This window comes from Dendroctonus ponderosae, unplaced genomic scaffold (genome assembly GCF_020466585.1).
Source record: "Dendroctonus ponderosae isolate FM_Combo_2020 unplaced genomic scaffold, Dpon_F_20191213v2 Dpon_F_20191213_1, whole genome shotgun sequence".
Classification (NCBI taxonomy): Eukaryota; Metazoa; Arthropoda; class Insecta; order Coleoptera; family Curculionidae; genus Dendroctonus; species Dendroctonus ponderosae.
In genome coordinates, this window is record NW_026017110.1 from 51,772,311 (window position 1) to 51,789,789 (window position 17,479).

The 17,479-nt window shown below is 32.4% G+C and overlaps 1 protein-coding gene across 2 annotated transcripts in view; it reads right to left on the reverse strand.

Annotated features, from left to right (window-relative positions):
- LOC109537191 (hemicentin-2) overlaps positions 1–6,234 on the reverse strand; it is a 295,811-nt gene extending 289,577 nt beyond the window's left edge. The window contains exons 1-2 of one of the 2 annotated variants that reach the window (XM_048669075.1): positions 6,082–6,234; positions 3,564–3,795 (exon numbers count right to left, since the gene is read on the reverse strand). In XM_048669075.1, the coding sequence (XP_048525032.1) occupies positions 3,564–3,648 (85 nt within the window). In that variant the 5' untranslated portion in view covers positions 3,649–3,795; positions 6,082–6,234. Of the gene's footprint in view, positions 1–3,563; positions 3,903–6,081 lie in introns of both variants that reach the window. The other variant, XM_019903794.2, reaches the window with a different exon arrangement.
- Between the last annotated feature and the right edge of the window lie 11,245 nt (positions 6,235–17,479).

Here is a 17,479-nt window from a genome sequence, read left to right on the forward strand (position 1 = left end):
AATTCTTTTTATGTCAGCAATTGGCAATGATGGAAGATTTTTGGAAGTGTGTTCGTACTACCGGCTCCAAGTAGGGCAATTGCATTTATAGCAAAATGCTGGTAGTCACCTTAATTTAATAAATATTTTAATTCTACCTATTTTAGTGTAGGTATTTGTATTTATATGTTTTTACAAGTTAAGAGGTATCGCGTTAAGTACTTTGTAAAATTCCATCTGCTTACTTACTTTAGAAAACCAGTCAGGTCTTTGTTTTGAGAGAATAAAGTGAAAATTAAATAAAGCGTTTTTCAAATCAACTATATTTTGCTAAAGAAAAGGTGAACGTAGAACGGCCTTAGTGAACAAAGCAATGGAGGATAGCAAGAAACGGGTTATGGGATCGAATCGCTAAAAATGAAAATAAAAATAAATATGAACTGATAGATGTCTAGTAAACACGGTTGATTTAGTGAAATAACAAATGACTATTCCAAGTAATAAAAATTTGAGTGCAGTTTGGATATATTTGGTTGTTTCTAATTTTTAAAAAATGCTATTTGACTCCATATTTGTGAGACAATCGGTAATAAACTTTTCACAGGATTTGTTTCACTATTGCCGTCTATAATCGTGACCAAAATTGCGTAGTGTATCAGCTGCCAGATAATTTAGATTGTGCTCAAATTCGTTTTTGCGCTGACAAGTAGGCTTCAACATTTTTCGGAAATGATTGATTAATTCCCGCCGGACGTATTTTGATTGACATTTCAGGATGGTTAACTGCACTTCCAGCCAATCAAAATTTGCTATGGAAGCCTGATATTTTAAATGGTTGATGCAAAGTGGATGAAAATATGAAGAAAATTTATTTTCATCACTCTTCAGTGTGTTTGACTGAAACAAAGGCAGTTTACATTATTCTGCCGTTCTCTTTTTCCAGTATATTTTTGAATCTGCTAGAGTTAGTTGATTGATTGCGGATTATTTTTGCTAAACATATGATTCAGCTAACAAACGAAATTAAAATTTAACGCTAAAATGGTCCTTAAATGCCTGTCCGGTCTTTCGTAACGCGTTGCTTCAGGTTTTGGCGTGTTTGAAGTGATTGATTTTTTAGTCAAATCCCTCGGTGTTAATTTGCCCCCGATATACCGTACTTTATTCCACTATTTTGAAAACATGTCATTTGAGAGGATTGCACGGCTATTTCCATCCATGACAGGAGACGTGTCCAGGGTTATGGTTAGATAAAGAGCCTCAATGAAGCCCGATAAAATGTTGCTCTATTTTAGGGATTTTCTGATGATTCGGCAACTTCGTTCGTGAAATTTATGGCTGAGTAGAACTGGAATGTGGTATGACATTACGGGAACGGTTTTCATTCTACTTAACTAGTTTTTATTGACCAGAATTGTTTTGGTGCAACTTAAAAATTTATTTTAATTTGGAACAAATAATTGCTTTATCCCTTAAAACCTGATAAGATCTTCAACTAAAATTGTGGAGTTTATTTTCGCTTAAGCAAATATTGTAAATAATTCATAATCAATTATACAGATTAGGGGCCTTCTGTATTTAGTAAAGTTCACAAATTGTGCCATTTAAAGGCAATGTTTAATTGTTCAAATAATCCGGACTCAAATCTGTATGCAGCTAATTTTTAAGTATATTTATGGTCTTTTGTCATTGTTGGTCATAACCAAACATCCCTTTATTGTTTGTTTTTTTTTTCAAATTTTTTATTCAAAACGTTACATTCGCGACTGCAACCGAATGAAACACAATCGATCGATCAGATACAAAAAAAATCAATTAAATTAACCTGTGTTGAAAATTGTTGTTTTATGCATGTTTAGTAAACTTTTATTTGTTAGAATCTTATTGAAAGCTTCTGCTTAATTGCCAATTTTTATTTAAAAAAAGGTTATCGATTAATGCTTAAATCTTGGTGGTTTTTTCGGCTCAAAACCACTTTTATAGATATTTTTGCAATGTGCTTTTATATCCATCGTCCTATCCATATCCGCAGAACTGATATGTACAAAAATTCCTATTTACTCTAATCATTCATCTTTATCTCCTGCTGGAACCCATTTAATTTTTGACTTGACTTGACTGAGATCTTCTTCTGAAAATTCAGAAAACATTAAACGCAAACTTTTATCGTGTTCGTTTAACATGTAAATATTAGGGCTACCTTGCGTAATTACTTGTCGGCTCAAACAATTAAATAAAAGAGCGTTAATAAAGGGTATTTTCCCAAATACAGCAACCGTATTTTCCGGTTATGTCAAGCCAGATATCAAAATTTTATGCAGATTCCTTTTCGCACCTTAAATCCCAAATCCTGAATAATTACCCCGCGTTAACACTTAACCATAAATAATAAGATTTGGAAACCAACCTGCACTGCGTGTGAGAGCGACGAGCATACAAGATGCTAACACGGGAAAATTCGCAAGCGCCCTGTCATTTTGGCTGAATATCTTGGCAAATTTAATGAGCAATCTTAGTTTCAGTTTTAAGCCGATTATTCTTTTACATCAGGCATTCTACCTGAACTTCTTCATAAGCGCACAAGTTTGCAACGAGCCACTTAAACCACCCGTGGCATAAATAAAAATGTTATACACAATAAAGTTTAAAGGAAGTGTCACATGTTTTTACTCCAAATACTAGCAAAAACATCAACAACTGCATTTATAAATGTTAATTTTATATTATGGGATGCATAAATCTGTTCAATGGATCATAAAAAAATAAAACATTTCAACAGTATTTTTAAGCCTGTAGCAAATAGTTGCTAAAACTTCGTTCACCAATGGCTTTTCGATAGGTTTGAAAAACGAAATTTGTCTGCACCTCTAAATGGTCCTACCAATAAACGAGCTTAGTTACAAAATGGGTTTCGATCGCATTTAGGATGCAGCAGATACACTGTGAAAATTAACAGGGCAAATTCTCACAGGTTTTTCTTTTGATGTTTCATTCAGTAATGGATTGTTGAATGTTGATATTGCCACCAAGTTCCGCTAAAACGTTTTTTTTTTGGATTTCAGTCGGTTTTTTGGATTTGCCTGTTTGTTTAATATTTGCCAAATTGCGAGCAATACAAAATATCGGAATAATCTAGATATGCAACCGTTACTTTATCGATAGTCCATTTATGCCAAACTAAAATAAAATGCTCTAGAACTGACCAAAATTGCATTATTCCCACAATGCATTAAAGAGTGAGTCGTATTTTTCACAAATTCAACTTGCAAATTGTGAGAAACTTCTATAGCACACGCTTTATATTCTCGGTCATATTTCTGTGCTTCTCGAGCTCTCATTGAAAGTAATGTGGTATTTGAGAATGTCTGTAATAGTGGTAATTTAAAATCCTGCTTTGCAAGAGGACACTTAAGCATTACGAAAGAAGTATTAAAGTAATTTGTCTGCGGATTACTCAGAAATATTCCAAATTAAATCCGTGATGTTTCCCAGATCTCTCAAAAGGTTGAAAGTATGACTTTTATCCCATCGCAACTACCCAAACCAAATCTTAGAATAAAACAATATTTAACTTCACCACTAACCTGTGCTGAGTTCCAGAAACATAAACATCCATGAAGAAAACCTGCCCATTTTTACTGAGGCTCCTACCGCAACAACACTCTTCATTAAATCGTTTTGCTCAGTTTTAAAATCACTGCACTTCACTGAATTTTATTTCAACAAAATACTTCATATTAGAGTCCATATAAAGAACCGCACACAGTTTTTCACTTGCATTTGTACACCAGTTTTAAATTGCTTAGGGATCAAGGGCTTTAAATAATTTTATCCTTTTGATTCCCCCAGCTTTGCCAATAAATAAAAATTGAAGGAAATATTAAGCGGTCGTTTTTTTAATGTTCTTAAGGGCCGCTTTTTGTCTGGAAATACGAAAGATGAATTAATAATTTTCAGCTTAGTGGTAAAGTTTAGGTTGATGCAAACTGTAAAATTTTGTTAGGAAGGGTAGATTTATAATTGCCGTGCTCTTAGGGCAATAATCGTAACCCGTTTTAGGTATTCTTAAATATATATTATAAGGAATCTGCTTGTGTGCTATATTTTATCTGTCAAGATAAGGAGTTGCATGCTCGTTGGCGCGAAGTGAAAAAATGTAAATTTGTTTGTTTTAATTTCGCTTAATTTAAAATAGATTTTAAAGTCGGAAGAATTGCGACAAACACTTAATTGCAAACATGGTGCTAAAAGAAATCAATTGGAAACAATTTATCAACTATTATTTTAAATGAACGTTCAGATTTATATAATTAAACGAAATAGTAGCCTCTATTGATCGTTATGTTTAAATATATTCGGAAATTGAAATTTGACGAGAGCAATTAACATATTTCATTAAATCCGACTCTTGAATTAATTTTCTCCATTGTGTCCTGTTATTCGAATTGATGTCACACTAAAGCTTTTAAATCGCCTACGGCTTACATGGCTTTCATGTCATATTATCGCGGACAAAAATAGTGTTATACAAATGTTATTGTTTTTGACCATTTAACTTCTACGGAACATAATTGAAAATAATAATAAGGTTGACATCAATCTAGGAACACCATCGCACACTCATTAGCTCAAATTTATTAATTCATTTGTGTCGTTAATTCCTTTTTTTAGAACAACAAATATGGTTTTATACATTTTGATATCTTGACCGCTTTAATTGAATTATCGTTAAATAATTCAATTAAGGCTATCTGTGAGAATGCTCAATCTGAGAATGTTTGAAAATAGAAAATAATTTTGAAAATTTTTTCATTTACGAATGTGAAACTGCCCTGAATTACGTAAGGTATTTTTAATTTAAAACTTTTGTATTTTTGAATCCACTTTTCTTCAAGCGACCGTGTGTGATAAACCGAGCTGGGAAAACATTTTCTTCGAGTCAAAAGGAAAATATTTAGTATTTATATTAGAGGAACATAAATCTAGCAAAATTACAGAGCAAAAAATACAAAACATTATTTTTTTCTGAAAGTAGGTGTGACGGTTCATGAATGTAATTGAATCTCATTTTTCATCTGAATAGTCTCTTTTATTAGAATTTATTTCAAAATTCAACTAGTGCATCTTAAACTACTTAAGAATGAAGATGGAGAACAATAAATCTTAAAGTTGGACGAGCTCAAAAAATGTTTCTAAACGTTGAAGAGCAACAAATTTTCGTTATCAGATGATTTCAATCGCAACTTTATCAGGTAATTAATGAATAAAAATTAGTTTTTAAAAGCCAACAATTAAACGTCATTATCTTAAGCAGGTATATATCACGCTCAAGTGGAATGACACTTATTTTATTAGCTAAAGAACGCAAATGCATCGGTTCGATTTATGTGAGAATAATTTCAACTGCAGTTTTTTTAGTGATAAACTCAAATGTGGCCTGCTAATGAATCAAATCTAATACTCAACCATCAGGATCATTTGCAAACAGTTTAAAATTAATTTTGTTTAGCAGGAGGGAAAAATTGCAATTTTCCCAAATGCGATCTTATCCAACTTTTACCATTGTAAAGCTCAAACTTAAATTAAAAGCAGAAACAATTACAGAAATCCAAGTTTGGATTTAATTCTCCTGAACTCACATTATGAAAAGTTTGACGGAGCAAAAAAAACATGAAAGAAACTTTTGAAAATCATAAAGCAGCAGGAAAGTTTGATATTGGAAAGTCGATCTCCAATCTGGCCAACCAATAATTCTTATGCAATAAAAATATATCTCTGCTTCTTGTTAGATTTTTCATTTGAAATTCTACTATTTCAATTTAATTGTTGGCTTCGCTAAAACGCAATTAAATGAATACCTGACCGAGTAACAAATTTTAATGTCCCTCAAGCTTTCGTAAACGTCGCTTTGCATTTTGGGAAAGATTGCATGGCATTTTAATTAAAACTGAGAACAGCATTATTTTAACGCCAAAACCTAAATTTAACTATTCATGCGCTACCAGAAACCTTTTAAATAAAGAGTTAATTCAAATTTCTGATTTAAAAAAAATTAAATTCTTGCACAGTATAATTTTCTATTAAGCATGATTATCAATCTACCTGAAGTACAGATAAAATAATCCGACACCGTATTTTTCACGAAAAAATGCAAATTTTGAAAGTCAGTCACATGACAATCGCGCGAAAGCTATTTTGGCTTTAAGCTCTTGTCTAACAATCACCACCAACGATATTCAAACGAAACTGTGAAGAGAGGAAACAACTGGACAAAATTTTCCGAATACAGCGCAGCCGCCCTTGAAATGCGCATGCCTGAACCGTTTTCTCACCCTTTATTTTAATGCGATTGCTACAGAATGTTAACTAGCCACCAATAATGAGCTTATACCTATCAAGAACTTAATTTATTTTTCATTTTTAAATGCGGAAAGCTCGGGCAATCTTACTATTACGGATGCCCGCAGAAATAAGAAGCACTAATTCCGGAGCCGATATCAACGCTCCTTTTCACCGTGAGCCTTAACTTCCTTTTATTTTTAAAACATCTATTTTTATTGTCCTTAAAAGCCGAATTGCCGCTTAAAGAATGCTGAAGTAATATTACATTGTTTCCAGTTTGATAATGTTCCAGTTGCAAAAAATTTTATTTAACTACTTCTCAAAATTCTGCTACCGCTTTGCAGTTTTCAATAAGATCGAAAAAATTCCATATATGTATACCTTTAATTTTTGTGAAAAACAAAAAAATTACAGGCACGAACCACGTGGAAAATGCTATTGAGGGTCCAACTTCACGAAAAAAATTGAAACTTGAAAATTTCAAATGGGGATGCAATTTAGGGATTGAAAACGCTTCTTTGCGATTTGTGGTGCAACTTCAACAAAATTTGAAGATAATAAAAAATCTTAAACTTTTCTATTTAACACTTCTTGATATAACCCCAAATTAACGGTGGAAATGAGGAAAAACTGATTTTTTAGTATTTAACTATTTTCTCGCGTATAACTAATTTAATTTAGTTGGTAATTTGAAAAAGTATGTTTTTTGTGTCTGTTTTAAAATTGTCTATGTGACTTGGAGGTTTATTTATCGTTAAACCGGTTAAAATTGGGAAAACCCGAAAAGAAAGTCTGAATCATGATTTTTTCAAGTACTTGTGTTGTAATACACGAATATTATGAAATTTCACTGTTACTTTTCGAGACAACAGATTGGGATTTTTGCTAGATGACGGTAAAATTGATAATGCAGGCAAGCAATATTTATGAGCTAAGACGAGAAGTGGAAACAAAAGGGTTGCACTTTTATAAGATTGTGTATTTTTTAAACCTGAAAAATTTTCACGTATCAATTATTTAAATCTGTGGGTTCCATTCAAAAGTCCAAACAGTGCAATTTTTTTTGTCAAACGAGGATTTTTAGTTTGCGTTTCTGGAAACGCTACAAACTACCCAACTTTTGCCCAAACGCGCATCTGCTTGTGTTTTTCGGGGTTTTCAAGCAATAGAAACCCACAGAACATGTTACTGTTGTATATTGTGTGGTTATAAAGGATGATTGAAAATTGGCGTCATTCCTCTGGAGGTGTTCCCTGGGGGTATTTTAGCAGTAAAAAAAATATTTGTTAATAAAAACAGACATTTTCAAAAAATTATATCTGAAGGCAACAATGTTTTTCAAGGCAATCGTCCTAAAGAACATTACGTAAATACCTGTTCCTTCGTAATTATTAAAAACTCCGTTATCGATGGAAAAATACAGAAAGTGACAATTAATTAGATAAAGATAAACGGTAAATTCAACAGGATTTGTTAAATGTAGGGATTTACCTAGTTTTTCGAAATGTCAATATTGCCATCGAGCCATCATCAACATCGGATAGTGTGTATAATGTGTAATCACCTTAGTTTGCACTCTTCTCAAAGCTTTGTACTTGTAACTACCCGATAATGACAAAAAACATCAATGCCACTTTGTCTTTTAATCAAAAAATTGTAGAAGGGAACTTTATTAATGTCAAAAAAGTTAGATTCCAAATATATTTGATTTTAACCGGCAACTAAATCTGAATTTTTTCTCAAAATGATCTAACTGACTTTATTTAACAAAAACCATCCGTCAACAATTTGTAAAATATGTGACAGGCTGGCAAAGCTTTAATGCTTGTAAATTCATCTTACAATTCAAATTTTGTAGTTTTTCTTAGTCCATTTTCTGTGAATAGTGACAAAGGAAAAACGCTTAGACCTTTTATAAGTGTGCATTTCAAATAGGTTTCTAATCGTAGTTGTATTCCAGCGTTAATATGTGTAAGCAAGGATTTTATGTTATTTATTTAAACTTTTTAAGGTGGTTTGTGCTTCCACCAAAATAATGAAGAAATTACAAAATCATTGGAAACATTGAAAAATCCACCAATAATCGAAATAAACCACAAAATTACATAGAGCATTTTAAATTACAAATTTCAGAGATTAAATTGTCCACTTATAGACTTTCGAAATAGAAAAAAATATCTGGACAATAGTTTGTGGAACATAAAGAGATTTTTTATCGAAACATATACATAACTCGAAAACTAATCGTCTCCTGAACTGCAATAAAATTTTGTTTATTTAGCACTAAAAAAGACATAATTTTACAATTTTTTTTCATGAATTAAATAATCTATAATAAATAAAATAAATAAATATACGCGAGGAAAAACATATCGAGTAAATCGTGTTGAACCTGAGATGCTGTATCTCCATCTCACCATTCCCAGTATTTTCGTCTTTCATTTTAGTTTTCTAAAGTTGGAACCTCAACTACATTTTCGATCTGGTCCTTGCCTTTTATTTTTTCCTATTTTCAGTATTTCAAATTCGTTTTGGCACTAGCATAATACACCTAAGTGATTTTTCAAGGAGATTTCCCATGATTGATCAGGCGTTTTGTCACATCAATTCCTTTGCGTCACATTTTATGTGTTTAGCGAAGACCATCATATTTAACCTGATTCAAGTGTTTCTTCCTCATGAACGAGGTAATGTAATCTCTTACACGGTAATCGAATTACTTCTGATGAATGTGAAAAATACTGCTTGCAAAACCTCAACAGAAATTGCTTCGTTGGAATGCACAAAACCGTCTCAGGTCGATATCAAAATAAAATAACTTCAGCTCGAAAAAGTTAATATATCTAGAATTTCCTGGGGACAACTGAGTGGCACAATCAGGAGCCTATGATCAGTTCAAGTTCATAATCTTACTCCAAAGCATTTAAGGAAACAGTTAAAACAATATGATTACAAATGTTGCTACAAACATATATCCAAACAGCTTTAAACATCGTTCCATGTTGCTAGTTTAACTCTCAAAATCGTTTTAAAAAAGTATTCGTCGAAGATGTGTTTGTTTATTCACTAAAACTCAGTACGTTGCCCCAGATTGATTAAAGTTTAGTTAGTTTACTGAATACCAATGAACCAATCTTTCAAAGAGGAATATAAAACTAACCGAAAGCGCTCTTACAAATCTTGTTGTTCTAATGAAATATGTTACGTTTGCGAGTATTATGCTTAGCATGATACTGTCAAAGGAAGATTGTAAATAATAGCAAATATGGTAAAAATTTAAAAACCGTACGATTGGCCCCTATTAAATGAAATCTATTATCCAAACTTTGGCTTCTGACTTAATAGGTCAACCGTTCATCTTGGCTTGGAAAATCCCTAAAATCATTCTAAGATGTCATTAATCTTGAACAATATGGTTTGCAGGCTAAACCTAATGTCAAAACTATTTTAATCTATAGTCTTACTGAGGTTGTACAGTTTTGCCCGGGATAAGATTAACCGGCTAGGAGTTCAGTTAAATGGCGTGCGAAACTTTAAAATATCGTTTAAAATTCGACTGTTGGACAGGTAGGTTGAATGAGAAAATGAAGCCGCGGAAGGTCTAATTGAAATAACTACTTATTTCGCAATGAAACCCGCTTTGATACAACTATTATTGACTTCAATTCACTGCTTAGGCTGTTTTACTCGAGATCAAAGTATTATATCAAGTATATAATAAAACTTTAAGGTTTATGTAGATAAGGCAATTTGGCACAATTTTAACCAAGTATTTGTCAGGCGATTGTGTTTATCTACTTAGCAATGCAATAAATTTTATCGTTATTTAACAAATACAATATAAATAATATTAAAATCATCATTATTTACGAAATACAGAATAGGTAATATTTGCTTCTAACGTAAAAATTTCTCCATTTTATCACTCTAAAAGAGAGTAAATATTTTGCTTGCAAAGTTTCAGTTGCAAAGTTGCTGTTTGTTTATATACTTAAGCTCTAAAAGTTTCCCACTTAACATCTAAAATGCACTTGCTTTCCTCAATCAGATCATTATGCTATACCCATTTTTAAATTTCTTTTGAAAACAGACTATTGTTGGAATAAGAATGCTGGTTAATTATCTTCCAGTTTGCATAATACTCATGGATGTTGGAGAGTACTGAAGTAAAAGTTTTAAAATGCGAAATTCTCTAGTGACATTGTTCTAGGTGCTTTAGAAAATAATCAGCTTGGACGGGGTGGTAATTTACTCATAAATTTACATACAATTTAAAAATCAGTGATTTCAGTACAAAGAAATTAGTACAAAATAATTTCGTAATTTATGTTGAATTTATCACTTCCATTGACTCCAGTGCCAAAGTTAACAGCGAATGTTTACTATTTATTGAGGTCAAAAAGATAATTTATTTAGTTTAAAGAGACGTTTTACTCGGATTTTACTTCTCAACAAACAACCGCTACTGAATGAGTCTAAATGTTTGAATCCAACACAACTTTTCCAATTTATTATTTAGCCAATCAAGATAACGCCGAACTACTTCCAATAGTTTTTACAATGCAGCAAGATGGAACCCGTTTTGTAGCTGAATAAAACATTTTGAGTTAAAGGAATTTTACTAGACGACGTATCTGGTAAATTTAACTTGTTTGTCTGATTGAATTGGCTTGAAATCATTTCAGGTTTAAGAGTATTTGGATTTATTCCATTTTTCATGCATTTTCTGTTATAAAATTACTTGCACAGGTTTAAAATTATTTCCATTGTACGACCAATGTGTATATTTCAAGCGCTAAAAACTACTAGTTCTGAACAACTAGAAACAACAAAATAAATACATAAACATTGCTGTTATATTAATTCTGAACATACCCAAAACTGGAAATTTAACTAAAATGTCGTACCCATACCCCCGTAAGTATTTGGGTGGGTACTTGAAAGGAATGCTTATATTTTTATCACATCGTACTTATTATTCTTCAAATCCCGATTTAAAATTTCAAAGCAATGCAACTGCCTATTGAATTTAACGTGGAAATTCTTTATTCCTGTCGTTATGTTCTAGACATTTCATTTCAGTGTCGCCAGTCTGCAACATATGTAATATTATTTTCCATATTTATCGAATTGTAGAATTTATGAAAATATTGCAACTGTGCTAGATTCATCGGAGAATTACAGTTGACAGTTTTCCTCAGGTGTAAGATACCTTATAAATCTGTATATTTTGCGTTAGGCGGACAAAGCGTTTCTATTAGTGTCAAAGCTTATGTTACTTTTACGTTTACGTTTCAGGAACAAAATATTCATCAGCACGGGTAAATAAACAACAGATTTTATGATATTTCTATCTACGCTTCATCGCATTTAACGCCAGAAAATATAAGCACTTTATATGTAAACTAATATTTTCTACATCCGGTTTCCCACAATTCTGCAAAAGCAAAGAAATGCATTTCAAACGCCAAAGGCACTTGCGGTTGATGTGCTGCATTGAAGGCCTTGATTTTTACCATTGATGGGAAATAAGGCAGAAAATCTTCATCTACTTTCTGTATCTTTCGAGCCATGTGTGTGGTAATAGACTAATTATATCTAGTTACAAACTTATTAGTTTCCTCATCAAAAGTTTTAAACTTTCCGAAGCCAAACTTAAATAAATCCCAATTAAATTTGTCACCTGATCTCCCTCAAAAGAGAGCTGACTTTACGCTGTTGGGAAGATAGTCTTTAAACGTTGCTGAGTAGGCGAGAGTACGTTCCTGTCTGCTCGACTTTATGTTTTCAGCTATCGGAATAAGTATATGAAAAGTTTAAAGCGGTGGCAATGACTACTACTTAGCAAAATTTCAGGGCTTTTCCGATTTTGATTGCGAAAACAAATTCCCTTAAATGTGTCAATTATATTTCAAATTACGGAGTCGTATTTTAAAAACATTTTTATTGAGAAAAATAAATATTGAAAAAAGGGTGAACACTGCTTCATGAATAAAAAGTAATTCAGCATTTGGAAGATTTCCCGTTGAATTTGAATAAATAATCCTGCCCTAAACAATTTCAATTTAGAGTCTTTTCTCAGCTATATAATTAGATAACTTAATTGAGCATAAACAAAAACAATTACAAGTATGCCACCCTTTTTCCATTGATAATTGGAAACATAAGCGTCTTTTATATTTCTCAGCAGTAAAAATTTGTCCAAAATTAAGGCAAAGTTAATGAAAGAGGTTAATCATATTACGTTAAAAATTAGCTCAAACCTCGAACAAAAAGGGTAATTTACAGTATTTCCTGGGGTATTCTTAATTTTATTTTAAGTTCAGGAATTAAATCACACTGAAACTCAAATGAAAAGTAGCATCAACCGGGTCCCAAAAGCAAAATACAAAGAACGGGGCTTAAATATTTTAAATGTTGAGTTCAACCCTTTCCTCTAAATGGCAACAAGTTATTTCAAATGCATGTCAAGTTTGTGTTAATTTTCAAACTCGATAAAGTGCGCGCTACGACAATTTTAGGAGTCAGGGTCTGTTTTTTAAAAGGTTGTACTAAATATCTGGAAAATAAATTAGGCTAGCCAATTTATTCCTAGTCTGCTGCATTATCTAGTTTTGCACATACATTTTGAATAAAAATTTGCAATATCCAAGATAAAAAAAACTAAAGCTGAATAAGAATATTTGAAAAATTGCTGAAGAGTAGTACAAGACTACTTTGTAAAATTAAACTAATAGGGCTGAACTGCAGGAAGCCCTAACATAATTGGTATTCTATTGTTTCTAGGGACTGTCACGCTTGGAATCACATTTACATTATAGCTGGACGAGGGGTTTAGACAAATCCTATTTTTTTAAAAGCTTATACTTAGGACCGGAGCCGAGTTAAGGAAAAGCAAAATCTCTTGATAAAATGAGCAAGAAAAACAATCGCCGGGTAGATAAATATTCGGATGGTGCGGTCCAGTAAACGTTTCCAGTTTCCTTTTTCTTCAGCAGTTTGGTCGTAGGGGTAGCATGGATTTTGCGTTTTCATTGAAAAAACCCAGGTTGAAACAATTTCAGCTTTATATGCAAGAATTCAAAAGTTTTCAAAAATCGTTTTATCCTCGAACTCCACGCCGATGTTCAAAGCGTCTGGTCCATCTAAGCACCAAGAAAAGATGGGATTCTTATTTACTTTCAGTAGTTTGAAACGTTGGTGTTCGTAAATATTGAGATAAACATCTACTTCTATAAATGAAATGGACAAAATTGGAATTAGAGTATGAAGTTTCCAGCCAAAACAATACCAGCTTAGGCAAAAGTGTTTCAGTGAATCTCACATTCAATAAAGCTTAGGAACATTTAGCTTGAGTAATTTACTAAAATCCAGAAAGTTTCATAATGCTTTATAAATCATTTCCGTAATGAGCAAAATAAGTGCTACTAATTAATTAGCAACTCACTTTCAGTCTAGTTTAAGAGCATCCTTTTTATATACCATTGGATTACATCCATTAGTTGTGTCGGTTGAAAACAAAACCCAAACTATTATAAGAGGCATATAATCTTATCACATAGGCTTTTGCCGATTTATTCCTGGCCACAATGGAGTCGAGGAAGAAAGTATGTCTTTTCGCAAACAAAAGACACAAAAACAACATATGACAAGGCAAGTTTGCAGGATAGAATAAACACAATAGGTAGTGCAATTTCCTTTTCTTTTAGGGGACCCACTGAGGTCAAACCCTCGCTGAAAATTGATTGAGTCGGATATTTATATAGGGGACCTAAATGTTTTTGCAAGCTACACCAATTTTCAATGTATTGCATTGACGTGTTCTATATGTTGAATGAATTAATATTTTTCTCATAAATTATTAATGATGCGGACTTTGTGCTTGGACTTTCCCACTTTGAGGATGTAATTTTCCAATGCACCCTACCAACTTTAAGTTAAAATTATTGTGTATGATTGATGGTTTCTAATTGATTTACATCATCTACACCAATGAGCATTTATATTGTTATCGGGGTGATTCAGCGTTAGCTTCCTGTAGATGTGATAAACATTATTGAAATCGTATTTGTTTGCATTGCACGTTCGTTCCTGTTATTGGTCTGATAATCGCAATAAACGGTTGCAAGGCAAACATTTTTTTAAAGCAAATTCAAGCATGTTCATACATATTTTCTCAGTTAAATTTACATTCTCACTTGTATATTTGTATAAATCAATATGATGATATTGAAATTTTTTATATCATACAAGGTTACTCGCAAGAATTACCAAAAGCGACAAAAGAAACCAATCAAAAATTCTATCAAAACATGAGAGAAATTGAAAAATCGAAAACATCAGAAAATGCCAGTGGAAAATGTAAATGAAGACTCCACCGTCAAAGCTACTATAATGTCAGCACGGTTATGCTAAAAAATTACCGTTTCTATCCTTCAGGTACAATTATACATTACGTACGCATCATTCTGTACCTACCGGTATGAGACGCCATTGATTCATATTTCTCTTATGGAAATTTTTCAGTACTTGGATTCTAATAACTATTTACAACAGATTTCCATTGAAATTCATTGACCTTAAAAAACGCAATTCTATTATACAAAGCACTTTTAGAATAATATTTCAGTGTTGCAGTTAGCGGCTAAACAGATTACTTAAGATAGAAATTTTGCGGGCTACGAGTATATTCGAAGATATATTTGCACATTTAGATTCTCTTCGCAATTTTTGATACTGGCCATTTGAAAATCCGTTATATTACGCTCTCATAGAATCTTGAACGTGACCCCCTTATAAAGATTTAGAGGATACATATCTAAAAATAAATTGACTGGTTAGTTTGTTAGAAGCTCTTCTAGCCCGTATACTTGGCCTTTGGAAAATAAAGAATTTAGATAGGGCTTGAGTTATTCATTGAAGGAAACCGAATGTTGTTACGGCAACAACATCACACCATTTTTTTCTGACCGGCTAAAACATTTTAATCTCATTATATGGGCTACTGCAAAATTTATTTTGCTGCATTCTTCATCAGTGTTTTCCCATGGCCAAAAGTAGTGAGTTGAAGTTACTCAACTTCAAACGTGGCGAGTTCAATTTCCAATATAAACTTAGTTACATCAACATTCTAACTTTTTCTAATATAAATCGCTGGTTGCCTGATCCATGTTAATTCGCTGTTTTCTAATTAATTATTTGCATGCGAAATAAAACATTTGTTTTATTGAAACTCTAGCTTGCATTTTCATTGTTGTACCATTTTCAATTTGAAAGGGCGTGATTTAATCGGTTTACTGAGTTGAAAACACGACTTTGTATAGAATCGGTACAACATCGGTATATTAAAATACTCCTCTTGATGTTCTTGTTTGGGCTTCAATATTAAAAACTGTTTTGGGCTGAATTCAAACTTTAACAAACATCGGATGCAAACATCGATTGAGTATTTTTTTGCATGTTCAATTATTAACTTTCATCCTTATGTATATAATAGTTTGCCTGCTGATTCACATTTTGACTGGTTTTTAATCATATGGGTAAAACCAATGGAAAATCGCCTGCAATTTTTTATGTCTGCGTCATATTAAAAAATTCAATTTTTTCACGAAATAGTTAATTTTTTATTCAAAAATGGACTATACGGTTATAGGCCAGGAGAATTTTTAAAAGAAATCTTTCAAATATGACTGTAAAGTGACTTAGATTACATAACTATTGAAATCGCTCGGGAATGGTAGGTATATATTCATATTGTAAATATCGAGGTGTGCCGATTCGCCGAGATCGCGTCTTTTTCGTCGGAAACAATCGCATATAACTCGGTAAGTATGCATTTCGGAGTACTATTTTTATTACTTAGTATAATTTGCGATTTTTTCCCACTCGCAGATCCCGCTACACGGGCTTATTTATTTAAAACCCAAAATTTTCAAACATTAAAACCGCTCAAAAATTTATTGAAAACTGAAAAATAGCTAATATAGCAATTGTATATGACAGTTTAAGAATCCACGAAGGTGTAAAAGCGCGCGCTAAAAATATTCATAACTTTGAGATCTACATATAGAAGTAAGGCATCACAATGCAACATCCAGGCATCTGCCAACGTATCTACGTTGTCCCAAAATTCTTCACCTATCAAATTTGCTTCTGAAAGTACTGCTTTATCCCCAATAAAACACTTGCGAAATCCAAAATATACGCATCACCAGAGTCGAGTTTGTCAAGCTCAAGTGATGAGAAGAATGAAGAAGATCATTCAACTTTATCTAGTTCAGATGATTCTGAGCTTGGCGTTGAGGTAAATGAAGGACATGGAAAGCCTATAGCGAAACATACTTTTATAAAAATCGCCAATAATTCAAGATTATATCTGGGCGTAATGACAGAAAATCTATGTATAATCGAACTAATAAAACAATTTACTAATTTAGACATCACAATATTTAGTATTACAAAAAATACGCCTTGATAAAAATTTTACAGAATTAAGTGTTAATTGATATATTTGCGCACAATGTTTACATTAAAAGTAAACAATTGTCCAATTAGCTGCACTAATGTGAATAATACGAGAGCTTTCTGCAAAGAGAGTACAGTGTTTCGCAGGAAAAAATGCAAAATTGAAGGTTTGTGTCTAAGTTGGTGTACCGGTGAAATCTCATATATAAAAGTCAGGAATTACCCACAGCACCTTTTAGGCATCACCGGTAATAAATTCATTTAAATCAAAGATTTTGCCTACCTAAAACCACTAATTTTGTTAAATTTTCAATAAACAAACTCTTTTTTTTTCAAGTTCAGCAGGACAACCAGCTTGAGGAATGGGGCAGGCAGGGAAGTTTTAAAGTAAGCCTATCAACCCTTTATATGTACACACCTATTGGGTTAGGGTAGAGCTCAAGTAATCCTCTTGTGATTTCGCTCCTTCATATCGGACTTACCATAGGTTTATCCAGCTTAGTAAAAAAAAATTGTAAATTGCGTTCGGGTATTTTTACCATCCCATTTCATTGTCTCAAAATGGGACAGTATCGATTACGTCTATCCAGGTTAAAGTAATTTGAAAATGCAAATATCTTTAGTATTCAACGTATTTATGGTATTTTCGGGCCAAATTGTCAACATATATCTATTTATCTATCTTAAATTAAGC